Here is a 22,806-nt window from a genome sequence, read left to right as displayed (position 1 = left end):
TTTATCACAGACATAAACTTAGCAAAGCATGTGGGGGATTTGAGGGAGTGAGGGGCGTCCCCCGTCGTCCTTGGCGAGCGCAATTGTCAAAGGACACACACACAACACACTCACCCTCAGGAGGGGCGGAATCATAGTAGCAATAAAGTGAAAGCTCCGGCACACGCCAAAGAAGTTTTTAGCATTTGACTTTGATGTTGGTGGCGCTCCCGCAAGCTCATTGTTCGCCGGGGAGCCAGTGGGTGGTGGGTGGTGGGAGGTGTGGCGGTGTCTTAGATAGCCGAGCCGTTTTCCTTTTCTGTGGCTGCACTAAATGCTCCCCAAGCGGGTTTCCTTTTCGCCTGGCGACGACTAACAATGAGCACATTCCGAATTGCCATTCACAGACCAAACCTTTTAATGGATTCTTTTTTGGCCGTCATCGTGTTTTGATTTACAAGCGACTTGCCAATCGTTTTGCCATTGTTGGGGGCGCCGTGCGGCGTGGGTTGGGTTCTTGGCCAACGACCACGCCTCCACAGATAAAGCTGATGACGCTGCACTGATTGCTGTCCCGAGGCGACTCCCAGCACCGGGAGCCCACACATGGCGGGGATATTAATCTAAAACGCTTTATCTAAATGTGTTTTGCGGTTCCAACTGGCCTACTGCGTACAGCAGAAGGTCCTGCTGGCCGTCTTCGCTGTGTCCTGGCCTCGTCCTTTTATTGCCCTTCGTTTTATTTTCACATTTACAAATGGCACAGACACAGAGTGTTCTTGCGGTTGCCTTTCGCACTCAAAAACACCTTTTTTTGCCTCTGGCCGATATTTTGCCGCAAAGTGCTGACGACCGAAGGCAAGCGGCGGCAATGAAATGCGTATTTTTCTCCTCTTTTTGTCAGCTTTCTGGCTAAGTGCAAGTTGAGGATATTCCCTTCCTCGTCTTCTTTTACAATCGAAAAGGTCGTAAGCAAGGGTTGAGCCAGATGACAGGGAGCAGTTCCCCGAAGTGGTGCTGCTAAACGAGCCTTTGAGTGTGCTTTAACATTAGTTTAAAAACCAGGAGGTGAACTAAAACACTTTCCTGCGTTCAGTCGACCAGAAATACAATTTTGATCTTTTGTCATCGGAATATCCATTTTTTCTTACTATCCGGTAAAATGTTATTATTATTTTAAAGGGTAAGGTTTTCTTAATACGGTCTCCTTCGATGTGCCCTTTTAAAAAACGATTTTTAAATATATATTCCCCTGTATATTTTTGCCTTAAATGATTTCGTATCTTCCCACTCCAATAATTACATTTCCGCGATCTCCGATTCCCACGAATGAAATCAAAATCTTTCTGATCTTATCCTATCTCTTTCTTAAATGCAATTTGGGTGCCCCACTTACCCGTGCCACGTTGCCGTACAGGCACACCAAGTTGAAGAGCTTATCCGTGTTGGAAGTGTCGTGGTCCAGGCCGTAGACCATCATGACGGCGCCCTGGAGGAGCAGCGGCACCGCAAGATAAGGAAGAGTGGGAAAACAACAGGAGTTAATTAAAATTCAGTCTTGGATGGAGATGGGCCTTGGTCGTCTTGACCAGAAATTGCGGACAAATAACAATTATATTTGCGCAGCGCTCCTGGAACACGGCGGAATACTCACCTGGGCCTGTCCTTGCGGTGTGAAGGCCACCGGAGCATTGCGTCCGGGCACCACTCCAGCCGGCTCCTTCATCAGCCCGGTGGGGTGGATGGCGGCGCCCTTCCAGTTCTCGGGCGTGGTGGGATGGTACTCGGGGGCTCCGAACGGCGGGAAGGCGGCGCCGGGTCCCAATAGCGGCGGCTCTTTAAATTGACAAAGATTGTGCGATTGAGCTGGGGCAACTAGTTGGTGGTGAGGTGGTGGTGCATGTTGTTGATGTTGCTGTAGTTGTTGGTGGTGGTGGTGGTGATGTGTCGGTGGGACATGTTGTTGTGGTGTCGGCAGTGTTGGTACTGCATGTTTTGGTACGTTTTTGTTATTCAGTGCATGCAACAACAATAAGCGATAGCAAAATAAAATGAAACGAAAAGATAAACGGAAAACAATGTTTTTTTAGTGGTGCCAAATCTTTTAAACTAAAACTTAGGGCTAGCTTAATTATTGTTGTTGCATGGGAATGGAGGCGCCGAGGTTCCAAAAGTTGAAGAGACCCTCACTAATATGAAAACGCCAAAACCAAAAAGGGGTAAGGAAACCACGAAGCCGGGCTCACAGACATAACCGATGGACCAGGGGCTCCGACTGGGTGGTGCTGACATTTCTGGCTGCGGTTTTGTGGGAATAGACCCCTCCTTTATGCCGGCTGCGGTTTGGCATGTAAGTTAATTGAATTTTTGGCAGGCGTAGGAAAAAATGTGCAGAATATACGGACCAAATTGGTCCGTTGTAGCCCGTTCTTTGGGCCTCCATTTTGTGTTTTGCCTCACAGCGGTTGCAACCGAAAGAGTGGCATCCAAATGGAACCACTCGCATCGACATTATCCTCCGCTTCGCAGCCCAGAAACAATAAAAACGGTCGGCTCAGCACTACAACACCACCGCATCGCAAATCTGCCGACGTCTTGTAATTAAAGCAAAAACTGCGACAAACTGCCAAATGTCGCGGCGAATACGGCCAAGGACAGCTCCTCGCCGGTTGGCAGGCGTTTAATTAACTTTAAAAGTGTCGCCAGCCGGCAGACACATGCAACTTTTTGTCGTGGCCTTGTTTAAGCCAAACACTTTAACCTAATCACTCGCAAAGTTTGGGGTGGGAAAAGTGAGACGGAGCAGCGAGTGGCGCTGGAACTCAATTTGCATGGTGCTTGTTATGCCAAAATGGCTGCCCGAGTTGCCATTTCGGAGCTGTTTTTGTTTTGATTTGATTTAGTTGCACCACGTCGTCGTCCTGCGAAAGCCAGCAACTGTGGCTTTGCATTGGCGAGTCGAGTACGGAGAGTCGTCCCCTCGTCATGGCTGGTTTATTTTGGACTTTGGGGCTACCTGACAAAATATTTGCATAAAAATCCCCACACACGCGCGCGGTGGGAAGTTAGACTGTCCCAAAAAGAAGTGAAAAGTTTGTGTATGGCAAAAAATCTGGCATTTTTATGTTAGTTTATGCGCGGCAGCGAGAGGAGCGAGTCCCAGTGCAAACAGCACAAATTGATGCAATTTTTCACGAGCCCTTAATCCGTTTGAATTTACGTGCGAATTTTAAAGCGTTGCTGCCTTGCCCCGGGAAAGTTGGCCTAGGCACGTTTCAATTCACCAACTTTGGCCATAAGTAAATAATCCTCGGCCACTGGAACTTGGGGCGGTTTGGGAAACGAAAATGTTTGGGTTTCCCCTCCCACGAACCTAAGCCTTCGATACCGCCGCGTCAATAACAATTTCGCATGAACCGAGCCCCGAAGCCGCCGGCCAAAACCATAGTTATTCATTTCGAGTGCGGCGGAGTGCCCGCTGTTTTCGGGCTTTAATTGAAATTCACCGCCCTTGCTGATTTGCTGCAACACGGGGCGTATGCGTGACGGCAACGAGGCGAAATCGCCGCCCAGCTTCCGTTGTTTGCCCCCGAAAATCAGGTTTTCGCCCAGGGACTGTAGGGGTGGCCAAGAACCCGGGAGCCCAAGAAAAGAAATTCACGCCCCTGGCTAGAGGACGACGTCTTCGGAAGCGTGCCTAAAATGTTTAAGCATTCGGGGAATTGTTGCATGCAATTGCTGGAAAATGTTTCACACGCAAGGCGTCGAAAGGGAGCCAAAGGTGGCAAGCTGAGCAGGTGTAAATTTTCACCGCGCACAAATTATTTTAGATTATGTGTTTCACGGCGGCCAGGCGGAAGTCGGAGTTTAGTTTCGTTTTTAGTTGGGTTAGATCGGCGTGCGTGTGTGTGCTGGGGTGTGCGCCAAACCGCAGTCATTTGCATAGGGAAACAGAAATTACGTATACGACACGTGTGTCGCGATTAAGTGCTTTGTTGGTTTGCAGTTAGGGAACTTTCGCCGTGCGGCAGTGGACATTGTAGATATTTGGAATTTAACCAACTATTCCAGTGAGCCTGGCAGCAGTGCCATGGGTCTGCTACAAAGAAGGCACTTCCTCCGTCCAAGCCACAAAAGCGTGCTGCACAGAAATCCATTAAAACCCGGCCTCAATGGGTGGGTGAAAGTGGGCAGAGGATGGTGGTGGGCGGCTGCGGCACCGAAAGCTAAACAAATAAAACAACGCATATGGCCGGAGGTGCGGATAGGATGTTCCACAAAGTATTTATGCTGCAAATTGTTGCATACTTTGTGTGCGGCGTGTATTGGCACACTTTGTCAGCGGGTGTGGGGCGGGGAAATGGGTAATGGAAGCTGGGAATTGGTAGCTGGAAAGTCGGTCCAATGAACAGGGTAATGACTGGATGACTGGCTGGCTGGCTGGCTGGCTGGCAAACAAGCCCCCGTGCACCTTCATTGCAATTTGCTTAAATGTATGCTACCATATTTTTCAGCTGCAGTTCCATCCCTGTCTTCCTATCTGCCCACCTCCTCGGCGCTCAATGATTTTCAATTTGTCAGAGTCAACTTAGGCGCCCGGTGCGGGACTGTACTGCAACAAAATATGCCAAGAGTCATGACGCCGTTGTCCCGCTTATCTGGCTGCATGCACAGCGCCACGCCCCAGTGCCAGCGCCCCTCGAATTTCCTCCCCTGCTTTTCCGACTCGTGCGCGCGCTCACTTCCATCCATGTGACATTAATTTTCCCCCGAACGATAGTGGGGGGACTCTATCTGCGCTCACGTCTTGCATAAACATTTCCATAAGCAGCTTCAAAATTGAATTTGTTTTCATAAGCAAAACTATTATGTTGGCAAAGAGTTGTCCCTGTGTGTGACATGATAGCGGGAAACGACGACGAACCCCAGCGGAGAGCTCATAAAAAATAATCCTAATAGAGCGCCCAGATTGCGAGAAAGCGCTGCAACATGTAAGCTTTTTGGGAAACTCCGATGCGCTGAGCCAGCCATCTGATTATGTGACAATGCGCCCTGATTGGTTTTTAATGTTCGGAAAAACTTGCCACCGGGAAACGGCTTTAAGCCTTTAACTGAATCCAAGAGCCAGCAGCGGAAATGCCAGTGCTTATCGGAAGGGGAATCAAAGAGCGCGGAGACAACGACCCACGGAACCCTCGGAACCCGCGGAACCCGCGGAACCCACGGATCCCACGGCAATGAGCCAATTTATATGCGATACGCAATCCCCATTCCTTCGTGGAAATTAGTCCGATAAGCAAAGCCCAGAGTGGGGAAAAGGATTGCGGAGTTTTTACGACAGCCTGGGAGCGAGGAAATAAATTTGTGCCCAACTCTCATGAGCTTAATTACGTTCACGGCGGATTTGAACAAAATAAACGCATGTAATTGCCGCTTTTCGTCGTCTCCACCAACTTTTGTTTGTCTACTTTCCTCCACTCCCGGCAAACAAACAACCAGGCAAATAAGCAGGGCCAACGAGGACAACATAATTAGAAGCAGAAAATGGAACGATAGGACCTCGCTTGTGAGGATTTATAATATAATTCATAATCACACACGGCCGCTCGTGGCCGCATGTGGCTGTTTGCTTAGCAAATTGGCACGGCTTGGCCTTTAGTTTGGCCTTTGCCTTCGGTTTTGACCAGGACCAACTGGCCGGGAAGATCCTCCCCCTTGGCCGCCCCTAATTATCGCATTGGTAAACACCGAGAGACCCTGATGCTCTAATGGCATGCAAACATGTGCAATCGGTGTCGCCACAGCCACGCCCACACACTCAGCCGCCCACTTATCGGCTGGAGAGTTCTTGGCCAGCAGCTCTCGGGTTTTTAGCCCTCCTCGAATTACTCCGTCCGAGCTGATGCAGTTTGGTCAAGAGCAAAAATAAATGTTAAGTGACATGTTCGAGAGCGGAGAGTTCTCAATGCGATATAAGCCGCCTCGAGAGGCAGCCACTACAACTTTAGTGGCCACCCTCGCAAGGCGGTTGTTGATGTATTGACTTAGTGGGTGGCGGGCGGAAAAGCGATAGCCCTCCCACCCACTTTGAACCACTGGCGATTGCATGCTACGTTTGTCGAGCGTTTTGCCACTTAGTGGAGTTCAGTGTGTAAACACACCCTGCATATTATAATATTCATATACCCCAAAAACTATCTGCAGTCTGAGGAAAAATTCCCTTTGAATTGCGCAACCACGCTCTAATAGCAAACTTGGTTCGTTCGCTTTGATAAAGTTTTTCCCACTCACTTATCGGCCTGGGGAAAAGCGAAAATCGATAGAGCCATAAAAATATAACAAACAATAAGGAGGGAAAAAGAGCCGGGCAAACTGTGGCAAAGTGCGATGTGCAGCTGGGGGACAATTTCGATATTGTAATTTGGAAAATTGCACGATTCTCTAAGCGAAAGATGGATAGAGGGCAAAAAGTGCAAGTGGCGAACGCATTAGCAAAATGTCCAATTAATTGCTCTGGAGAATTACACCGAAAGTATGAGCGCCGCCCTGACAAAAAGCTGCCAGCGTTTTTCCCCTCTGTATTTTTTCGTGCCGGGCTGTCCAGATGCTAAATTAATTACAAATTATTAGGAAAGGAAGAGGGCAAAAAGTGAGATGAAGCAGCCGCGTCCTGCATAAATTTGGCGGCAAAATGGCGGACTTTTTGGTTCATAAAACTGCGCAGCGGCACATTAAAGAAAATCATTAGGCATATCAAGCGGCAATATCGTTCCCCTTTTCTCTCTCTCAAGGCGTCACAATTTAAATGCAAATATAAAAATAGCACAACCTGTGTCCTTCCACAAACGAATCAATTGCAAACGTAATCAAAACGGCAAACAATAAAGCCCTCAATAATACCGCAGGACGCTGATGAATGGCCGGCATTAAGGCGGACCGCCAGCTGCTGAAGGGAAATTTAAAACTTCCAGGATACATCCGGCGAGCGCATACAGTCCATTCCGGCCAGTAGTCGTCGCAGTCATCAATCACTGGCTTTTGATTAAAGATAATCGACGCAATATTGCGTGGAGTGGCAAAGTTTCCATATCCCCGGCACCCACACAATTTCGGCTCAATAGTTTTCTTGCGGAAGCGCAGGACTGGCGTGTCCATTAGCGCTCGTTAGTGGGGCAGCTGGTGGTGCAAGGATGCCGGGCGGAGCTGAGTGGTGCCGGGATGTATGTGGTGCCTCTGGAAGTTCAGCCAGGCGACGACAGGGACATTGTCCTTGTTCGACACGCCATCTAGCGACAGCTAGCGCCAACATCCAGCTCATCGTTAGCTGCGTGCGCCGATGTTGACAACAATTTGATTGATCGTCTTTGATTGATGGATGTGCCACGGTGGCTGCTCCAGCAGCAGCACCCGCCTCCTCCCGGCGACTTTAAAAATCCATTTGCAACTTTTATTGATGCCCAACATAGATTTAATTATCCCCATCGTTCCTGCCGCAAGCGGTTTTATAAATATATATATTTTTTGTTGGTTTTGGGGCTCTCTGGTCTGCCAATCCAGTGACCGCAACATGACACAATTTGTCATTTTCAATTTATTGAATTACCATAAAATGCGAGAGACACAATTTATATATTTTTCGGACATGCGGGCTGCGGTTGTCGGTTATTGTTGAACGAACATGTTGCTGCTGTTTTTTCACTTGATCTTTGCTGCCCTCCAACGAAATTATTGGATTTCCCTATGAATTTATTGTGGGAAGATGTCCCCACAAGATTTACGGCCTGTCAGCCAAGGGTTTGTGCGTGGAATTATTTGGGAACCTGCCTCGCAGCGGAAGGGGGAGAACGAAAAGTTAATTTAATTATTTTAGCTGCCGCCAGAACAATTACTAAGCCCGACCTCCAAGTTACTTGGAAAACTGCATTAGGCGAGAGCAAATATTGGGCTAAAACTAAAGGAAATCAAACAAAAAGGCCTCGAAATGCGCTGTCAATCAGCAGAAGTAAGCCACAATCAGACCCCGAGGGCAAATAAAATGCCACCCACTTCACGGCAATAATGCCAGCAAATTAAGCCACTACAGACACACAGAAAAAGTGAGATATGTGGATGGATGTATATTATTTTTGGGCCAGAGACAACAACAGCTGCCGAAGTTGGCCAGGGTAAGGATAAACAAACAAGTCAAGTTTGCCTTCGGTGGCCCCGACAACCCCGACAGCCCTGGCAACCCTGGCTGGGGGAAGGAACCTGAGGAATATGCGAGTTTTCCCCCACTGTCCCATTTTGAATGAAAATGCAAATACTCGACGGCAGAATTTTGCCATATTAACTAAGTGATTGGCGGCCGGGACGGATGTGCGTTTAATGAACGCCCACATAAATCTTCGAGTGACTCGGCCGCTGATCCCATGGAAAACAATCTTGGGGAAATCTTCAGAAGGCAACCACCATAAACATGTCAGCCGAACACACACCACCCCCCGAACATACATACATCCCCATTGGTATTTTTATGTATTTTTAAGTGTTTTCGGCTTCTTCCCACCTGCAAAACGCGACATCTGCCGCGGGTGGTGGTGCGAACAGTGGGCGTGGCACCTCTCGTATTGGACAGGAAAAAGCGGAACATTTAAAAATAAATTAAAGGCAGAGAGCCAAGGGGCGGAGAGTCGAAACCTACACACATCGCGAGTGTAAGGCGTACATTTTATTTTAGCCACTTTGAAATATATTTTTAGCCGGCTGTGGTTTGCCACCCGCAACCGTCGGCTGCTTGCAATTAAAATTAATTTATTTGGCAATTATTGGCCATTGAAAGCATTTATTTTAATTATGGTGCAAATTTGTTCGGCTTCTTGTGTCCAACGAGAAACTGTTCAAACGGCAATTTCATATTTTTATGACACTGTCAGATGGCCTGGGTGGATCTTGGGGACGATTAAGAAAATGAGCCATAACCATAATTGACTTTGCCTAATATTTTGCCACCTCTTGAAAGGCATCTTTAAGGTAGGACGCACAGAATGCCACACTTAAAAACCATTACAAGTCCTTTATGGCTGTATAGATGGGTTTCACCGCACCCATTCGACGTTTTGAATGGAAATTGCGTGCATTGAAAATTATGCAAATGGCCAAAACAATGCGGGAAATAGGAAAAATAAACGACCTCCAAGGAGAATCGGGAAAATCTTGGACGTCGCTGGGCGAGCAACGTCATCGTTATAGAAATGTTAATGGACCCGATATAAACACAGAAGAAAAGCTCGCCGAGAAAATGCAATTGAAAATTCATGCAAGACAAAAAATGTAAATTGCATTTTGCTGGCCGGCAGCAGGAAGCTGGAATAAGAACCGATCCGAACGGAAGAGAAGCGAAATTGATTAATGGCGAAAATAAATTTCGCATAGAGATGCAAATTTGGCCCTGGCATCTTTTGATCTTTATATTTCCCTGCCAGATGCATTGTTTTATTTTGTAATTGAACTTTCAGTCCCCTTCCTCCCCCTCTATTGGAAATTAATTTCGCCGTTTACATTTCATCACAAAAACTCCCGGCCCCTCGATGCTCTTCAACTTTTGGCCCCAGGACGATTGATTGATTGATTCAATCGGCAAATGTTGTGCGTGTGTATTTGTGTTTGGGGGGAGTCGTGTTTCCAGTGTGCGTGTGTTTGAAATGTGCTCTAGTTTCAAATGTACTTACGGCTCTCAAGCATAACAACATTTTCGGGTATAGAAAACAGCGACTTACCTGAAAAGACAAAAGAAAATAAACGCTTTTAATGACTTGTGCAAGCGTTCGAAACGGCACAAAAAAATATATGAGTATATATATATTGTATTTAACAATTCAAACAGTGAGTGAGTAGTACAAGAATTCAATTTGAATATTTCATCTGTGTTGAACAGCGTTTAGCGACAAATGTTGCGAAAGGTAGGAATGGAATGATATTCAGTATTGGGACATTCTTATTTCCTACACTAGAGTTTTTCAACACTATTTGTTTAATGATAGTATTTCGGTATTCTTATTACTATGACTAAGCGTATTTTCATTATGTCCCCCTCCCAAAAAATAAATGTATATCTATATATAACGATAAAGATATTGTTTCCTATCGCAAAATGCCTTGTATTAACTACATTAATCTTTTAAAATTAGTTGATTTAATCCTAGATGCCTTCACGGACTAGATTTCAATTTCAATTTCCTACAGCAGGGTTTTCCAACACTTTTTTGAGGCTGGTTTTTGGCATATATTTTGCAGAGTCATTATGTCCACCACCAAAAAAAAGGTATATATAAAAATAGATACCATAATGTAACAATTGAGAAATTATGTCCCTATCTCAAGATGCCCTTGATTTCAATACATTAACCCTTTAAAATTGATTTAATCCTAAAAGCCTTTACGGTCTAAAAATATTTTTCACAAAATGGCTGCTTTTCACCCAAGAACCTCAGTGAAAATGTATTTCGTAAGAATGTTTTAGGCCAAACCACCTTCGAAACGGCACAAAAAAATATATGAGTATATATATATTGTATTTAACAATTCAAACAGTGAGTGAGTAGTACAAGAATTCAATTTGAATATTTCATCTGTGTTGAACAGCGTTTAGCGACAAATGTTGCGAAAGGTAGGAATGGAATGATATTCAGTATTGGGACATTCTTATTTCCTACACTAGAGTTTTTCAACACTATTTGTTTAATGATAGTATTTCGGTATTCTTATTACTATGACTAAGCGTATTTTCATTATGTCCCCCTCCCAAAAAATAAATGTATATCTATATATAACGATAAAGATATTGTTTCCTATCGCAAAATGCCTTGTATTAACTACATTAATCTTTTAAAATTAGTTGATTTAATCCTAGATGCCTTCACGGACTAGATTTCAATTTCAATTTCCTACAGCAGGGTTTTCCAACACTTTTTTGAGGCTGGTTTTTGGCATATATTTTGCAGAGTCATTATGTCCACCACCAAAAAAAAGGTATATATAAAAATAGATACCATAATGTAACAATTGAGAAATTATGTCCCTATCTCAAGATGCCCTTGATTTCAATACATTAACCCTTTAAAATTGATTTAATCCTAAAAGCCTTTACGGTCTAAAAATATTTTTCACAAAATGGCTGCTTTTCACCCAAGAACCTCAGTGAAAATGTATTTCGTAAGAATGTTTTAGGGCAAACCACCGAAGAACCCCTTTGCTTACCATTCGTTTGATAACAGCCGGGGTTGTAGGCGTTGATCGGCTGGCGCTTGCGGTAGATATTGGGGTTACCGCCGAGGCCGCCCATCGGATTGCCGGCAGGATTTCCGGCGGCCAGGAGCGGACCGGACTGGCCGTGCATGTAGTTGTAGTTGCTCTTGTTGCCGCCGAACTTGCGCGGCTGCGACACGACGGCGGTGTGGAGCAGCTGGCCGGGCGGCACGGCCTGCACCCCGGGCTGCTGCAGCGGCTGCGGCTGCAACTGCTGCGGCAACTGCTGCGTCGGAGCTTGCCACAAAAAGGCGCTGGCATTGGCGTTCAGATTATTCATTATCTAGCCTTTTCTTTAGGATTCAAACCGAAAAACTACTCGATGGTCAGCGAAGAAGGTCGGAGGACAAACTAGCAAGCCGGCAGCGAAGTCAACGAGTCAACGAGAATGAACGGGAAAAATTTTGGCAACACGGTAGAATGTAACACGGTATAAGTGAACACGGTTTTGGGTAAGACACTTTGTATAAGGTGAACAACACAAATTTTATGGTCAGAATTAATCTTTTTTTGGTTTTTTTTATTTTATATATATTTGTGGTTGTTGTATGCCTAGGTGTACTTTACGGTAAGACGTCTCACAGACGAATGACTGGCATTGCCCAGAATTTGACAGTCCTGAACAAAAAAGCCTACTATGGATTTTTCTCGAATCAAGAGCCTGCTATGTGACAAAGTTTAATAGAGTTGACCCTGGCAGGATGGGTTGGCAACCCTTTTAAGAGGGACGTTTCACATCAACTATCGCATTTCCTCTATGAAGCCATTTTGAGTGGCAACTTTAGGATAACTTTTCAGACCGAAAATAAAACTTATCGATGATTCGGCTCAAACTGTTCTAACGGAAAATTTACTGTATCCTTAGAACATTTGAAAAATTTAATGTACGCCGTAACGGATTTTTAAGCGAATATATATGTGTCACAGATAGTTTTTCTCGCATATATCTGGTTAGAATCATGTAGGCTAAACTGCCCAATTATTGTATAGCTCATCAAAAAAATATGTTAAGTGGGTTGACCAATATTTTGTATTTAACCGACCACTAGAGAATTTTTCACTATGAGCGATTGGCAATCAAAAATTTTAGCTTATTAAAAAAAAGGTATCTTAGCCACTCTGCCATTTTAGTTTCTTGTTTAAAAAATAAATCTTGGGTACATAATTTATTTAATTTACATTTACGTTCTATGAGAAAAAAATATTTTTTTTAAATGAGACTTGGTTCAAAACCTTTAAATCCTTTTCGTAAAAAGTATTTGTATGGATTTATATCAAAAAGGCAACTAATATTTAAGCATTTTTTAAACTGTTTCATATAACAATCAATGTAAAAGCATGGATGCCATTCAAAGAGACAGCAGGAGCTAGTGTGAACAGTCGTTGATGAAATCGAATCAAGTTGCCTAGGAAAGAGCCAAATTTGCAGTTCTTGAACGAAAGTATCTTTTGTCACCGCAGCACAGTTGCCGGGCGAGAAAGAAATATGGCACATGACAAAGCAAAGTTGCCGCTGCCAAAAAGCCGTGGCGGCCACGCCCCCCGCCCTGCCGCCTCACCATTCCGCAGGCCGTAGTCCGTAGAATGGAAGAGTGGGCTCCCAGAACGACGTGCCACGAGCCACGGAATGCGCCTGAGTCTGAGTCAGTTTCTGCGAGTGTGAGAGCGGAACGTGGCCATTGTGGCAAGTGCCAAAAAATGCCACACGAATGAGAAGTCCATTTTCTGGGCGGAGGGGGCGGCGGCAGTAAAAAATGGGGGAGGGGCTGACGCTGCTTTTGCAGAAAGCACATTTGCACAGCCAAAACAAAGGCGGAAAAACTTTAACCGCAGAAGTTTTTATTTACTCGTTTCCGCCCGAAAATCCGCAGCAGGTGAAACTTCTTCTTTGGTGCGTGGCCAGAAAAACATCAAAGTTGCATTAAGTGGTAGCTGCGCTTCTGGCGTAAAAACCCCTTAATCGTATGACAAAATTAACTGGGAACAACGCAGAGTAGAGAAAGATTTATTCTTAAGAAAATGTACTTTAATTATGACCCAACAATTATTATGGTTTATGGTTGCATTTATTAACTCAAGTTACGGGTTTGAAATCACTTGAAAAGCGCTCTGAAAGAATGCAAAATCCTCTGAATTTATTCCGAAAAAGTAGGATATTTTTTATTGCATGCTTTTAGACACTCGTATAAAAACCCTTACGTTGCAGGGTTGCTAAATAACTTTAAAGGGGTGCATAAGTATGCAGCATTTAATGTAACTCCGAAACTTAGCAGTATTTATTTCGAAAAACAAAGTTTTTTGTGCTGCATACTTTTAGACATTCCCATAAGAAACTCTTAGGTTTTTTTCTATATTCAAATTTTTATTTTTTCGTGCTAGCCATCGTTTTTTTAAGGACGTGAAAAATTAGGAACCTATATAATTGAATTCCCCATAGGGGCTAACTTCGATTGACTCAATTATTGCTCAATTGCCACCGTTTGGCCAATTAAAGTCAGTCTCTGTGCGCTTCAATTGGACTGGCTCCATCAAGCTCGAGGGGCGAAATCCCGTCAGGCGGAATCAGAATCAGATTCACAAAATGGCATGCCTAATGAGGATTGAAATGCATTTCATTATGCCTGCGACGACAAATGCATGGCCCCGAACTCCAGGACGGCACTTTGCTCGGCCCCTCTTGACCCGATTTCCACCTCTAGTCCCTGGGCTCAGAGTTCGTTAATTGCTCTGGCACTGCCAGACGGATGGAGTGGTTGACAGGTCAGGACGGGACAGGAGTCCTGAAAGGCAGGTGGCCTGCAGAATTCTGGGACCAAAGTGTTTTGGGTCCGGACTCAAACGGACACCCGATTACTGAATTATGCAAGCTGGCCATAGATCTTTTACGAACCATTAGGCTGGCCGAATCTGCAAATGTAAACGTATCTCCTGGCACAGATCTCGTTCGAGCCACATTTGTGCCGCTCAATCACCGAATTCCTTTCGATTGCCAAAAATAACCCACAACAATGGCACGACCACACCACACAACTCGACAAAACCAAGGCATTTTTAATGAAGTGTATCTAATATAGAAATTAATTAAACAAAACAGCGAACGACAGCAGAGCAGGCGTATTTACATGGCCCGGGTGTGGATTGCAAGACATTTGCCACATGCCAGCGGCCACGGTCACCCCCTGGGAGCTCAAAAAATGGAGAAAAAATACGCAGTGGCGTGCAGGGCGGCTGTTCATCATTGCCTTCACAGGTGACAGCACAAGTTCAACGTGTTGAGTGAAAACAGCAACTCAGCTGCTGACATTCCCGAGTTTCGGGGTTCATTCATTATGCTTATTAGATTTGCCTGTCTCTGGCATTCTGTGCCCTCATCTCTGTTGTTATTCTGGCACATTCATAGGATGCAAGGCGCAGACAAGACAGACGAAATCATTAGAGGCTGCGTTTAAATTTAATTACGTTAAAATGTCTTGAACAATTTCGGTTATGTGCCTCTGTTCTATTTCAAATGGGCTTTCGTAATAACTAAAATCTGAATTAGAAGGCAGTTGGAATATGTCAGAATACTCATACCTTTGGGGTTGCATCTGATTTCATTTTAATATACGAGTATACCAAATAATCCACAACATTTTACTCTAATTAAAGCGATTAAATTATGGTTTTGGGTGTAGGATATCTTAGCAAAATATATCGGATAATAGTAAGAATATGTCTGTATGAGACTATGTCCTGAAGCTCTAGCGCTCCCTGTTCTCCACAATCTTCCTAAAAACCCCCTGAACTCCCACCTTAGTTTAACTACTTCCGGAGACTGCTCTGGTCGTAACAACAAAAATTTCACTTTTCCTTTTGATATGTGACATTTATGGCCGGGCAGTTTTAAACCAAAGCTGCAGTTTTACCTCCGAAGATAACGCTAAAAGTGTGTGAAAGTTGGCAGGGAGTTTGTCATGCAATTAGAGCAACATGCGACGACATGGACGACGACGACGAAGACAGCTCTGGGAAACTCACGCTCCGCTTGGGAATGCGTTTTCCGCTCGCCTTGGGTTCAGCTGGAAAATCAAGTTTTCCGACCCATCTCGCCGCTGGAAAAGGGGAGCGGGGCAGTGTCCACGGCCAGGAAATAGCGATGCAAACTGGCGGCCAAAAGTGGTTTTCGCCAATTGAACTCGTTTGCCGTTGTTGTGCGCAGTATCTTTCGCTAGAGGTTCGCGTCTGATGCAAGCAAATCGAACGGAATCGAACGAAATCGAAATCAAAATCACTTTCGGAATGCGTGCGTTGCCGTGGCGCAGCCATTGAACCGAGCTCATCAGGAGCCATTGGCCAGGGCCATCGGCCATCGCCATCGCCATCGTCATCATGGCAGTTATGTAAGCATATCGCTGGGAAAACTCGTCCAGGGTTTCGATGCACTGCGACGTTTATTTGTTTGTTTTCTATTTCAAACAGCGCAAATAGAAATATGCGTGAGTGGGGAAACATTGTTGCGGCGAAAGTTTCCCTCTGTCGGCTGACCACGAGCGTATTTGATGGCTCTTGGCCATAAACGCTGCTCTGGCTGCCATAAAAATTGGAGCGATTGAGATGGAAGTGGAAGGATGTTGATGTGGATGTGGCGGAAAGGAAGTAAATAATGCGGTGAGGCGAAATTGGAGAAATGGGAAATTGTTTATTGCGCACACAAGTGGAGCCCGAACAAGAGATGGAAATTGAATTTACCGGGAACTCCTTGTGCCACTAGCCAGGAAACTTAAAAGAAGAACTTCCTTTCTGCACAACAAAGCTTCCATATATTGCGGAAATGCGCTTAAGTTCAATATCCTAGCAAAACTTGCAATTAAATGCTCGTGCTTAATCTAATAAGCCGCGAACATAAATCTGTGCGTAAATATTCTGGCCATCATCTGTCTGTCACTTTGCATTAATGCATTAATTGCTGAGCACATTTAAAGTGAAATAAGTTGGCGAAATTTGTGTGCGCTGGGATTTATGCGACATTGTTCATGGCAAAATAAAACTGCACAGAAAAGACCGCTAAATAAATTCGAATCTTATTTTAATCGCACTTTAAATATTCGCTGCACAGGGAAAATAAGATTAAAAGTATAACTCATTCTCTCGAATGCTTTATTCTCCTATTCATTTAATTTATTATTTTCACAGTTTTATTTTAGTGAAAGGCATAGATCACAGCGATTTAATTGTCCGAATATTTTCAAACCGCCTGGAGTAAACAAATAGCCAGATAAACAAGCGGACACTCTGGTGAAGAGACCTCCCACTGCCCCTCTTTCGACTCTTGCATAATTCGCAAATTTTATTTTCCCACACAATCGGTACCCATACGATTTCATTGAAAACAGGCGCACGCAGAAACTATCAACAACGGAGCGTCATATATAAGGCACTGGAAAATTGTAAACACTGCCAACGGCTAAGAGGAAAAGCTTCGCACTCCATGGGGCTGAGTGGAAATTTGATTTTCCGTCTCATTTATGAGGTAGATTCAAACCAAAATTCAACGCAGTGCAGGCACAGAATCTGTTTCTGTTAATCGCTTTTATTTCTCATTGAATTTCTCGCGTGCCTCTGTTCTGTTTGTTTGCCTTTGGCGTTGTTAATGAATACCCATTTTGGCCAACTACCCAAGAGCGAAGCAAGGTCAATGCCAGCACGGCGAGACTGTGCCAATAGAGATATTAAAATTCTGGATATATGGCGCGAGGAATTCCCTGGAAAATTTTCCCTGCGCTTATGTAACATTCAGACCATCCCAAATGCTTGATTTTCGATTCGAGGCATGGTAAATCAGATTTTGCAGCTCATTAGCAGCAAATAAAGTTATTAACTTTTCAGAATGTTCATTGCCAGACGGATGTCTTTCAAGGGAACAACTAGCTTTGATATAATGGTGAGATCTTAGAAAAGATTAGCATGTTTCAAACATTTTCTGTTGCAGAGGGAGCTCCTGGCCTTCGGTTTCATTTTGTTTTTTGGCTTCAGCATGGGTTTGTCTATGGATCACCATACTGAAATGTGCTTTCCGCAAATAAACAGGCAGGATATATTCGATCTAGCCGTGACCTCTGGCGTCAAGGTGCTCATACGGCAGGTGGAACTGTACAACGAGGATTTGCCGATCTCCTCAAATATGATGGTTGAAATCACGTCCATGTTCTCCAAGTTTATTCTGTCCGGGAAGAGCATAAAGTTCATCCTCAGGCTGCTGTATGTGGCCTGCAAGCTGAACAAACCCACGCCCGGCGAATTGCAGAAAGAACAAGCTCACAAGGTCGAAACAGCTTTCCTGTGCCTGTTGGAGATGGGTGCTGAGAAGTGCTACTCATATAAGGACAAGGAGGAGGGCGACTTTTCTATAGAGATTCCCTGAATCACGGAATCGTTAGTCTGTCAAATAAATACCTAAAACTAAAGACTTCATCTGCTAACTTGCATAAAATTGGGAAAGTTCTTTTTCCTAAACATTCGAAAAATTCCGTTTAAGTTTTCTGGACGTTATGTGCGCGTTCTATAAGCCTAAACACGTCTGCTCTGCTGCCATGGGCAATCAGCAAATTAAAAAGTGCAATGGGCTGGCAGAATTGGACTCCTCATAACCAAATGGGAGCCGCAAGCCGCGGATCGAACACCAGCCGACAAGGTCTGTCGTTTATTAAAATCGGCGGCACATGAGAGATGGCAAAATGTATAGGGAGGAGGAGGATAAAATTGCAACTGCTCGCAAAATATTTCATAAGTTTGCCACCAACGACGGCGAGGCAATTAAATGTCAAAGCGCTGCGCAGCCATTTTGTTATTTGATTGCCCCGAGGCTGTCGAAGCCAGGGCAATAAATTGCGGCAGCCTGTTGGGAGTTGCAAGAGCAGCTGGCATTGCAGTGGCACTCGGGCACCTGCTCTTACTGCACTCTGCCTAAGCAAACCGAACGAGAGGTACGCAAGACACACAGTCGAGTTGTGTTTATCAAGCGGCAGGCTTAAGTTTGTTAATTAACGAGGGCAGCTTGAATCCTCCAGTGCAGCAATCCCTTATTTCCCATAATTATGTGGCGCAAGGGGCGTATGCGCGATAAACGCAGCCTGGCTTTAACGGCGCATACGCCTCGTGGGCTGGCTAATTATGGGCCTCATTGACCAGGAGCATATTTTTTGGGTGTACAAAGGAAAAGAACACTATCCCCAAAGCATAAATCAAGCATGCGCCTTGTTGTACCTGCCAACGGCATTGATTTATGCTCGCCCTGATATTTTTCGCGCAATTTTTAAGTAACTTTTATTATGACAAACGCGCTGGAGTCTGACGCCTGCTTCATTCCTGATTTTTATTTTGTGAAGCTCATCCCGGCCTCCAAACCGATTCCTTAACATTTGGCAGCACTTCGAGGGAGCCTTTGATAAATGGCCGCCTATTAAGCGAGCACCTAATGGTGCATAACGTGTGATATATTGACAGCCAGCAGTGTGCCCGGCACAAAGCCAAGCAGGGCTAAGAAATGGGTCAATTAATAGCCAGCTGACTGCCTAACCCACTGACTGGGCCCGAAACAGCCGTGATCCGTGATCCCTCTATCCCAGCTCAGTTTCATTTGCCTGACTAAACAAAATTCCCCAGGCTGAGCCCATTGTATATTCCGTAACAATAAACGCACTCGCTCAAAATCTCATTATGTTAAGTAAAAGAAAGGTTCTGTGTGCTCGCTCGTCGTTGGCAAAACAAAGAAGGAAAATTATTACCACTTTTGCTGGGTCTGCAGCAAATTGAATTGATTTTAATCTCCCTGCCGACGACTCCCTCTTGTTCCAATAAAATTTGCATTCGAAATCGCTTCTCAAAAAAGAACTTACACACAGGAGCTGGTTGCTCTGTGAATTAAATTCGGGGCCAATAAAAAAGTTAAGAAAGCGAGCGACGAGGAAAAAAATTTGCAAACACTCGGCCAACTTTTGTGCGTGTGCCGGTTGCGATAAGAGCCACAAGGCGATGCCAAAACAGATACAGCAGAAATGGAACGACCTAGGGGGCTGTGTCTGCCCGCAATCTGCCCGCTCGCAAATAAACTTAAAAGACATATGAAAATCAGTTTTTGAATATTGGTGGAGAGCAAACAGGCAGACTGTTGCTGCCCGTGCGTACGAGTGTGAGTATCTACACAGCTATATGTATCTGTATCCTTCTGGAACAGCACTTTGTTCTGGCACACAGCCAGCGAGGGGTGGGGTCGGAAGAGAAGGCGGTGGGCTTTGAAACCCCCGGGCACAGCATTAGGGTAAATGTAAATGTATGCACAAGTATGTAAGAGCTACGGGAGGGGGATGGACGGGTGGTTCGCATATCTATACGAGCCTGCATGAAGGAGCCAGCCAGCAGCACATGTAGTGGGGGAAATTTAGATTTTTGGGTCATTACTTTGCCAAAGAAACGCGCGGGCAGAGCCCCGTGTAATACCCCACACATTTCGCAGTTATCGATTGAAAAGTCATAATGTTTGCCAGCCCCGCACTGCATTTATGGCGGTGCCGATGCCGATGCTGTGTGCTGAACCATTCATTGGATCAACTGCCACTCGGAACACAATTATCGCATCAACACCACAGAAAGCCGCAAATTGCCCACGAAAAGCATTTCCCAAAACCAAGTTCATTCAGAGGCCAAATGCTAAAAGGCCAAAACGAAGCATAATAGGCTAGGAGCACATACATGTGCGCACCTAAACATATGCGATGCAAATTGAGCCTGGCCAACTGGCCGACTGGTAAGCGGTAATGAAAACACCAACGAGCGGGACGAAGAATTGGGGAAAGTTCTTTGAAAACGGAAAACCAAGAGCACTACAACCGCTGAACTAAAGTAATCCATTCACCAGATCAACTGTTCGATTTATCAGGCACTCTCCGTGCTCGATTCCCTGGGTATAACCCCTGATTGGAACCGGAAATTTATGACCGGGAATACCTTATCAATGCAGCTATTAAAATCGGTTTAAGACGCTATCGGTGTGAAGTACCTGGAGAAGATTACTTCCAATCTTGATTACATTTTAAGCCCCCAATCAAGCCTAATTATGTTTACTTTAACTTTGGCCAGCGGGCGGTAATCGAATCATTAGCTCGAGGCATTAACAATTAAATCAGCTTAACTGAGAGCTTGCCAGAGGGTCAATTAATATACGGACTTTGATTAGTTGTTATCGAATTTACCTACTACATTTACTTGAAACTCTCCTCGGAGCAAACTAGTTTCCAAGTAAACAAGTTTCCCAACAATCCCGAAACTCGGGCCATCAATTAAAAAACCTTTTTGCCAAAATTAGCGCACTCAATTAATTTGGGAAACGCTTTTCCCCCGCCCCCTCCGCTTTCACTTTCCCCGCCCCCTGACCCGCTGAAGGGCAAACATCCTGGTGGAGACGAGTTGCAGCTGCCACGCCCCCACCCTTTGCACCGCCCCCGGACGTGCCCGTGCTGAGCACTCACACACACAGTGTACACACCTTGACAGTGAGTGAAATTTCAATTAATCAAGCGGCGGAAGGGATCCCCTGGACGGGTTAACCCGTGTCTACACAGCAACCGGAATCGACCCAGAAAGCCAAGCAGCTGAGGAGAAGGTGGATGCCACGGAATTTCTTCCTTCCCCCTTCCACTTTTCCACCTAGAAAACCCAGAGAGTGAACGCAAGGCACACATTTCCCTTTCGCTCTCGCAGGTGGTGATTAGTCATTATTTATTTTAAAATCAATTAGGTTTCCTTGACGTGAGAGTGCCGCTTGGGAAAAATGGTCGAGGGTGGGGCAGGGGAGGGGCCGCAAAAGTTCACGTCTCATTGGCAGGCAAAAACATTTTTGCACATAACTTTTGGCTTTCGGGTTTTGTGCTGAGTAATTTGGCAAATATTTGACATTTGTTTTGGATCGATTGGTTGGCAAATTTAGCTATTTTATCCCAAATTGATTTGCCCACCATTTTTTCCCTTGCACCTTGCATTGCCTGTGCCACAACACAAATCAGAAAATAGTCTTTACATATGTCGAGTACTAATTGGCAATTACTTTGCCCGCAGAAAGCCACAATCGACATGCTTGAAATTTCGAATATTGCTGAAGTTATTGGAATCCTCAGAGCCCCACACAAAGTTAATTAACTTTTGGAAATTCGTTGAATGTGCTGTGACACCTGACAAATATTTGATTCGTAAATTATTGCAATCTGGTGAGCTGCTGCCGCTTCTGCTGCCCTTGCTGGTTGCCACCCAAAACGATGACTGTGTAATTGAACGAATGAGGAAATGAATTCTGCATAGCTGATGAGCACCGAAGACATCTCCATCGCCTCTGCCAAAATGCAAATCAAACGACAGAGAGTCAATGTCAATTCGCACAGAGAGCCGAGCCAAATGAGCAGAAATGCGAGGCAGGAAATTAAATTTACAAGAAATTGCACAACACCCAATGCCGGGGAAAACTGTTGCACATCCATCTGCTGGGATGCAGGCTGGCATTGTTACCCTTGCAGGGATTAGGCGGTAGGATGGCATTCTTAAGCAGAGCTGTCAACGTTTACAGATTGGTTTTTCGGTCAGCCGGCTTAAGGAAAACACAAACGACAAATCTGGGAAGATCCCAGCTAACCAAACTGAGGGAAAGCATAACTTTATTCAAATTAGTTTTCTTGCGCCCAGTTCTCACTTCTTTTGTTCGTCTTTCAATAAATATTTAAGGAACATAAATAGAATATTTAATGGCTCACAGAATCTAATTCCTTGACACTCAAAGGCGCCAAGCTGAAGCTTTTTAAGCCCGTGAAGTGCTGCAACAATTAAAACAAACTATACGGGCGACATGTGTTGTCCTTTTTGCGACCCCGGGGCAAAAGCTTATGAAATTAATCAAACAATGTTGAGCGGATGGATGGGCTGGCTTGGGGGTTGGTGGGGGCAGCTAAGGGCTCATGTGGCAGCAGAACATGCATAAATCAGAGCCGGTTTTCCCCAGAAAATACATAGTTGTGTGTTGAATGAAACAACGTCCCCAGAGATTTTGTCGTGAGCTGGCCAAAAAGTCAAAAGCCCGCTCGAGGGTTGCCCTCTGCGCCCTGCGCTCCGCACAATTTCCATTCATCAGAGCCTCTTAGTTCGGAGTTGCCAGGGTTGCCAGCCTGCGGAAGGGGCCATATAATAACGCTCTAATTTGCATGTGCAGCTGCAGCTGCAGTCGGACGATCAAATGAAAAATCTCAACGCATGTCACATGTGTGCCACGCCCAGCAAATGGAGCTTGGCAAATATTATATTTTAACGAAATTTCATTTAAAACGGAATTTATTCAGGCCCACAGTCGGTGGTTACAGTGGTGGCAAAGCTGCCCAAGGTTGCCCTCCATTAGGAGCACACTTTCCACTGCATGCCATGGCAAAATGGCAAAGTTTAATTGAATAAGTTTCCTCTTTGTTTTTTTTAAGCCAGCTTGTCAGATGTTAGCCAGGGGAGGTAGTCGGTTATTTCCTACCCTCGGCT

General features: G+C 45.0%; 2 protein-coding genes across 20 annotated transcripts in view; one reads left to right on the top strand and one right to left on the bottom strand.

Annotated features, from left to right (window-relative positions):
- The window catches only part of LOC108026588 (heterogeneous nuclear ribonucleoprotein L), a 103,839-nt gene that overhangs the window by 8,868 nt on the left and 72,165 nt on the right, over window positions 1-22,806 (bottom strand). For 8 of the 19 annotated variants that reach the window (XM_044092578.2, XM_044092579.2, XM_017097547.3 and 5 more), the window contains 3 exons: window positions 9,690-9,737; window positions 1,634-1,815; window positions 1,376-1,468 (listed from right to left, as the gene is read on the bottom strand). In XM_044092578.2, the coding sequence (XP_043948513.1) occupies window positions 1,376-1,468; window positions 1,634-1,815; window positions 9,690-9,737 (323 nt within the window). Of the gene's footprint in view, window positions 1-1,375; window positions 1,469-1,633; window positions 1,966-9,689; window positions 9,738-11,217; window positions 11,866-22,806 lie in introns of those variants that run through there. The other 11 variants (XM_017097550.3, XM_017097552.3, XM_017097556.3 and 8 more) reach the window with 5 other exon arrangements.
- On the top strand, window positions 16,503-17,708 carry LOC108026590 (uncharacterized). The gene is made up of 3 exons (XM_017097562.2): window positions 16,503-17,077; window positions 17,131-17,185; window positions 17,234-17,708. The coding sequence occupies exons 2-3, from the start codon at window positions 17,132-17,134 to the stop codon at window positions 17,663-17,665; spliced, it is 486 nt and encodes a 161-aa protein (XP_016953051.1). The 5' UTR covers window positions 16,503-17,077; window position 17,131; the 3' UTR covers window positions 17,666-17,708.

The sequence above is a fragment of the Drosophila biarmipes genome, chromosome 2R, assembly GCF_025231255.1.
Source record: "Drosophila biarmipes strain raj3 chromosome 2R, RU_DBia_V1.1, whole genome shotgun sequence".
Classification (NCBI taxonomy): Eukaryota; Metazoa; Arthropoda; class Insecta; order Diptera; family Drosophilidae; genus Drosophila; species Drosophila biarmipes.
The sequence above is the reverse complement of the archived record's forward strand: the minus strand, read 5'-3'. Positions and strand labels throughout refer to the sequence as shown.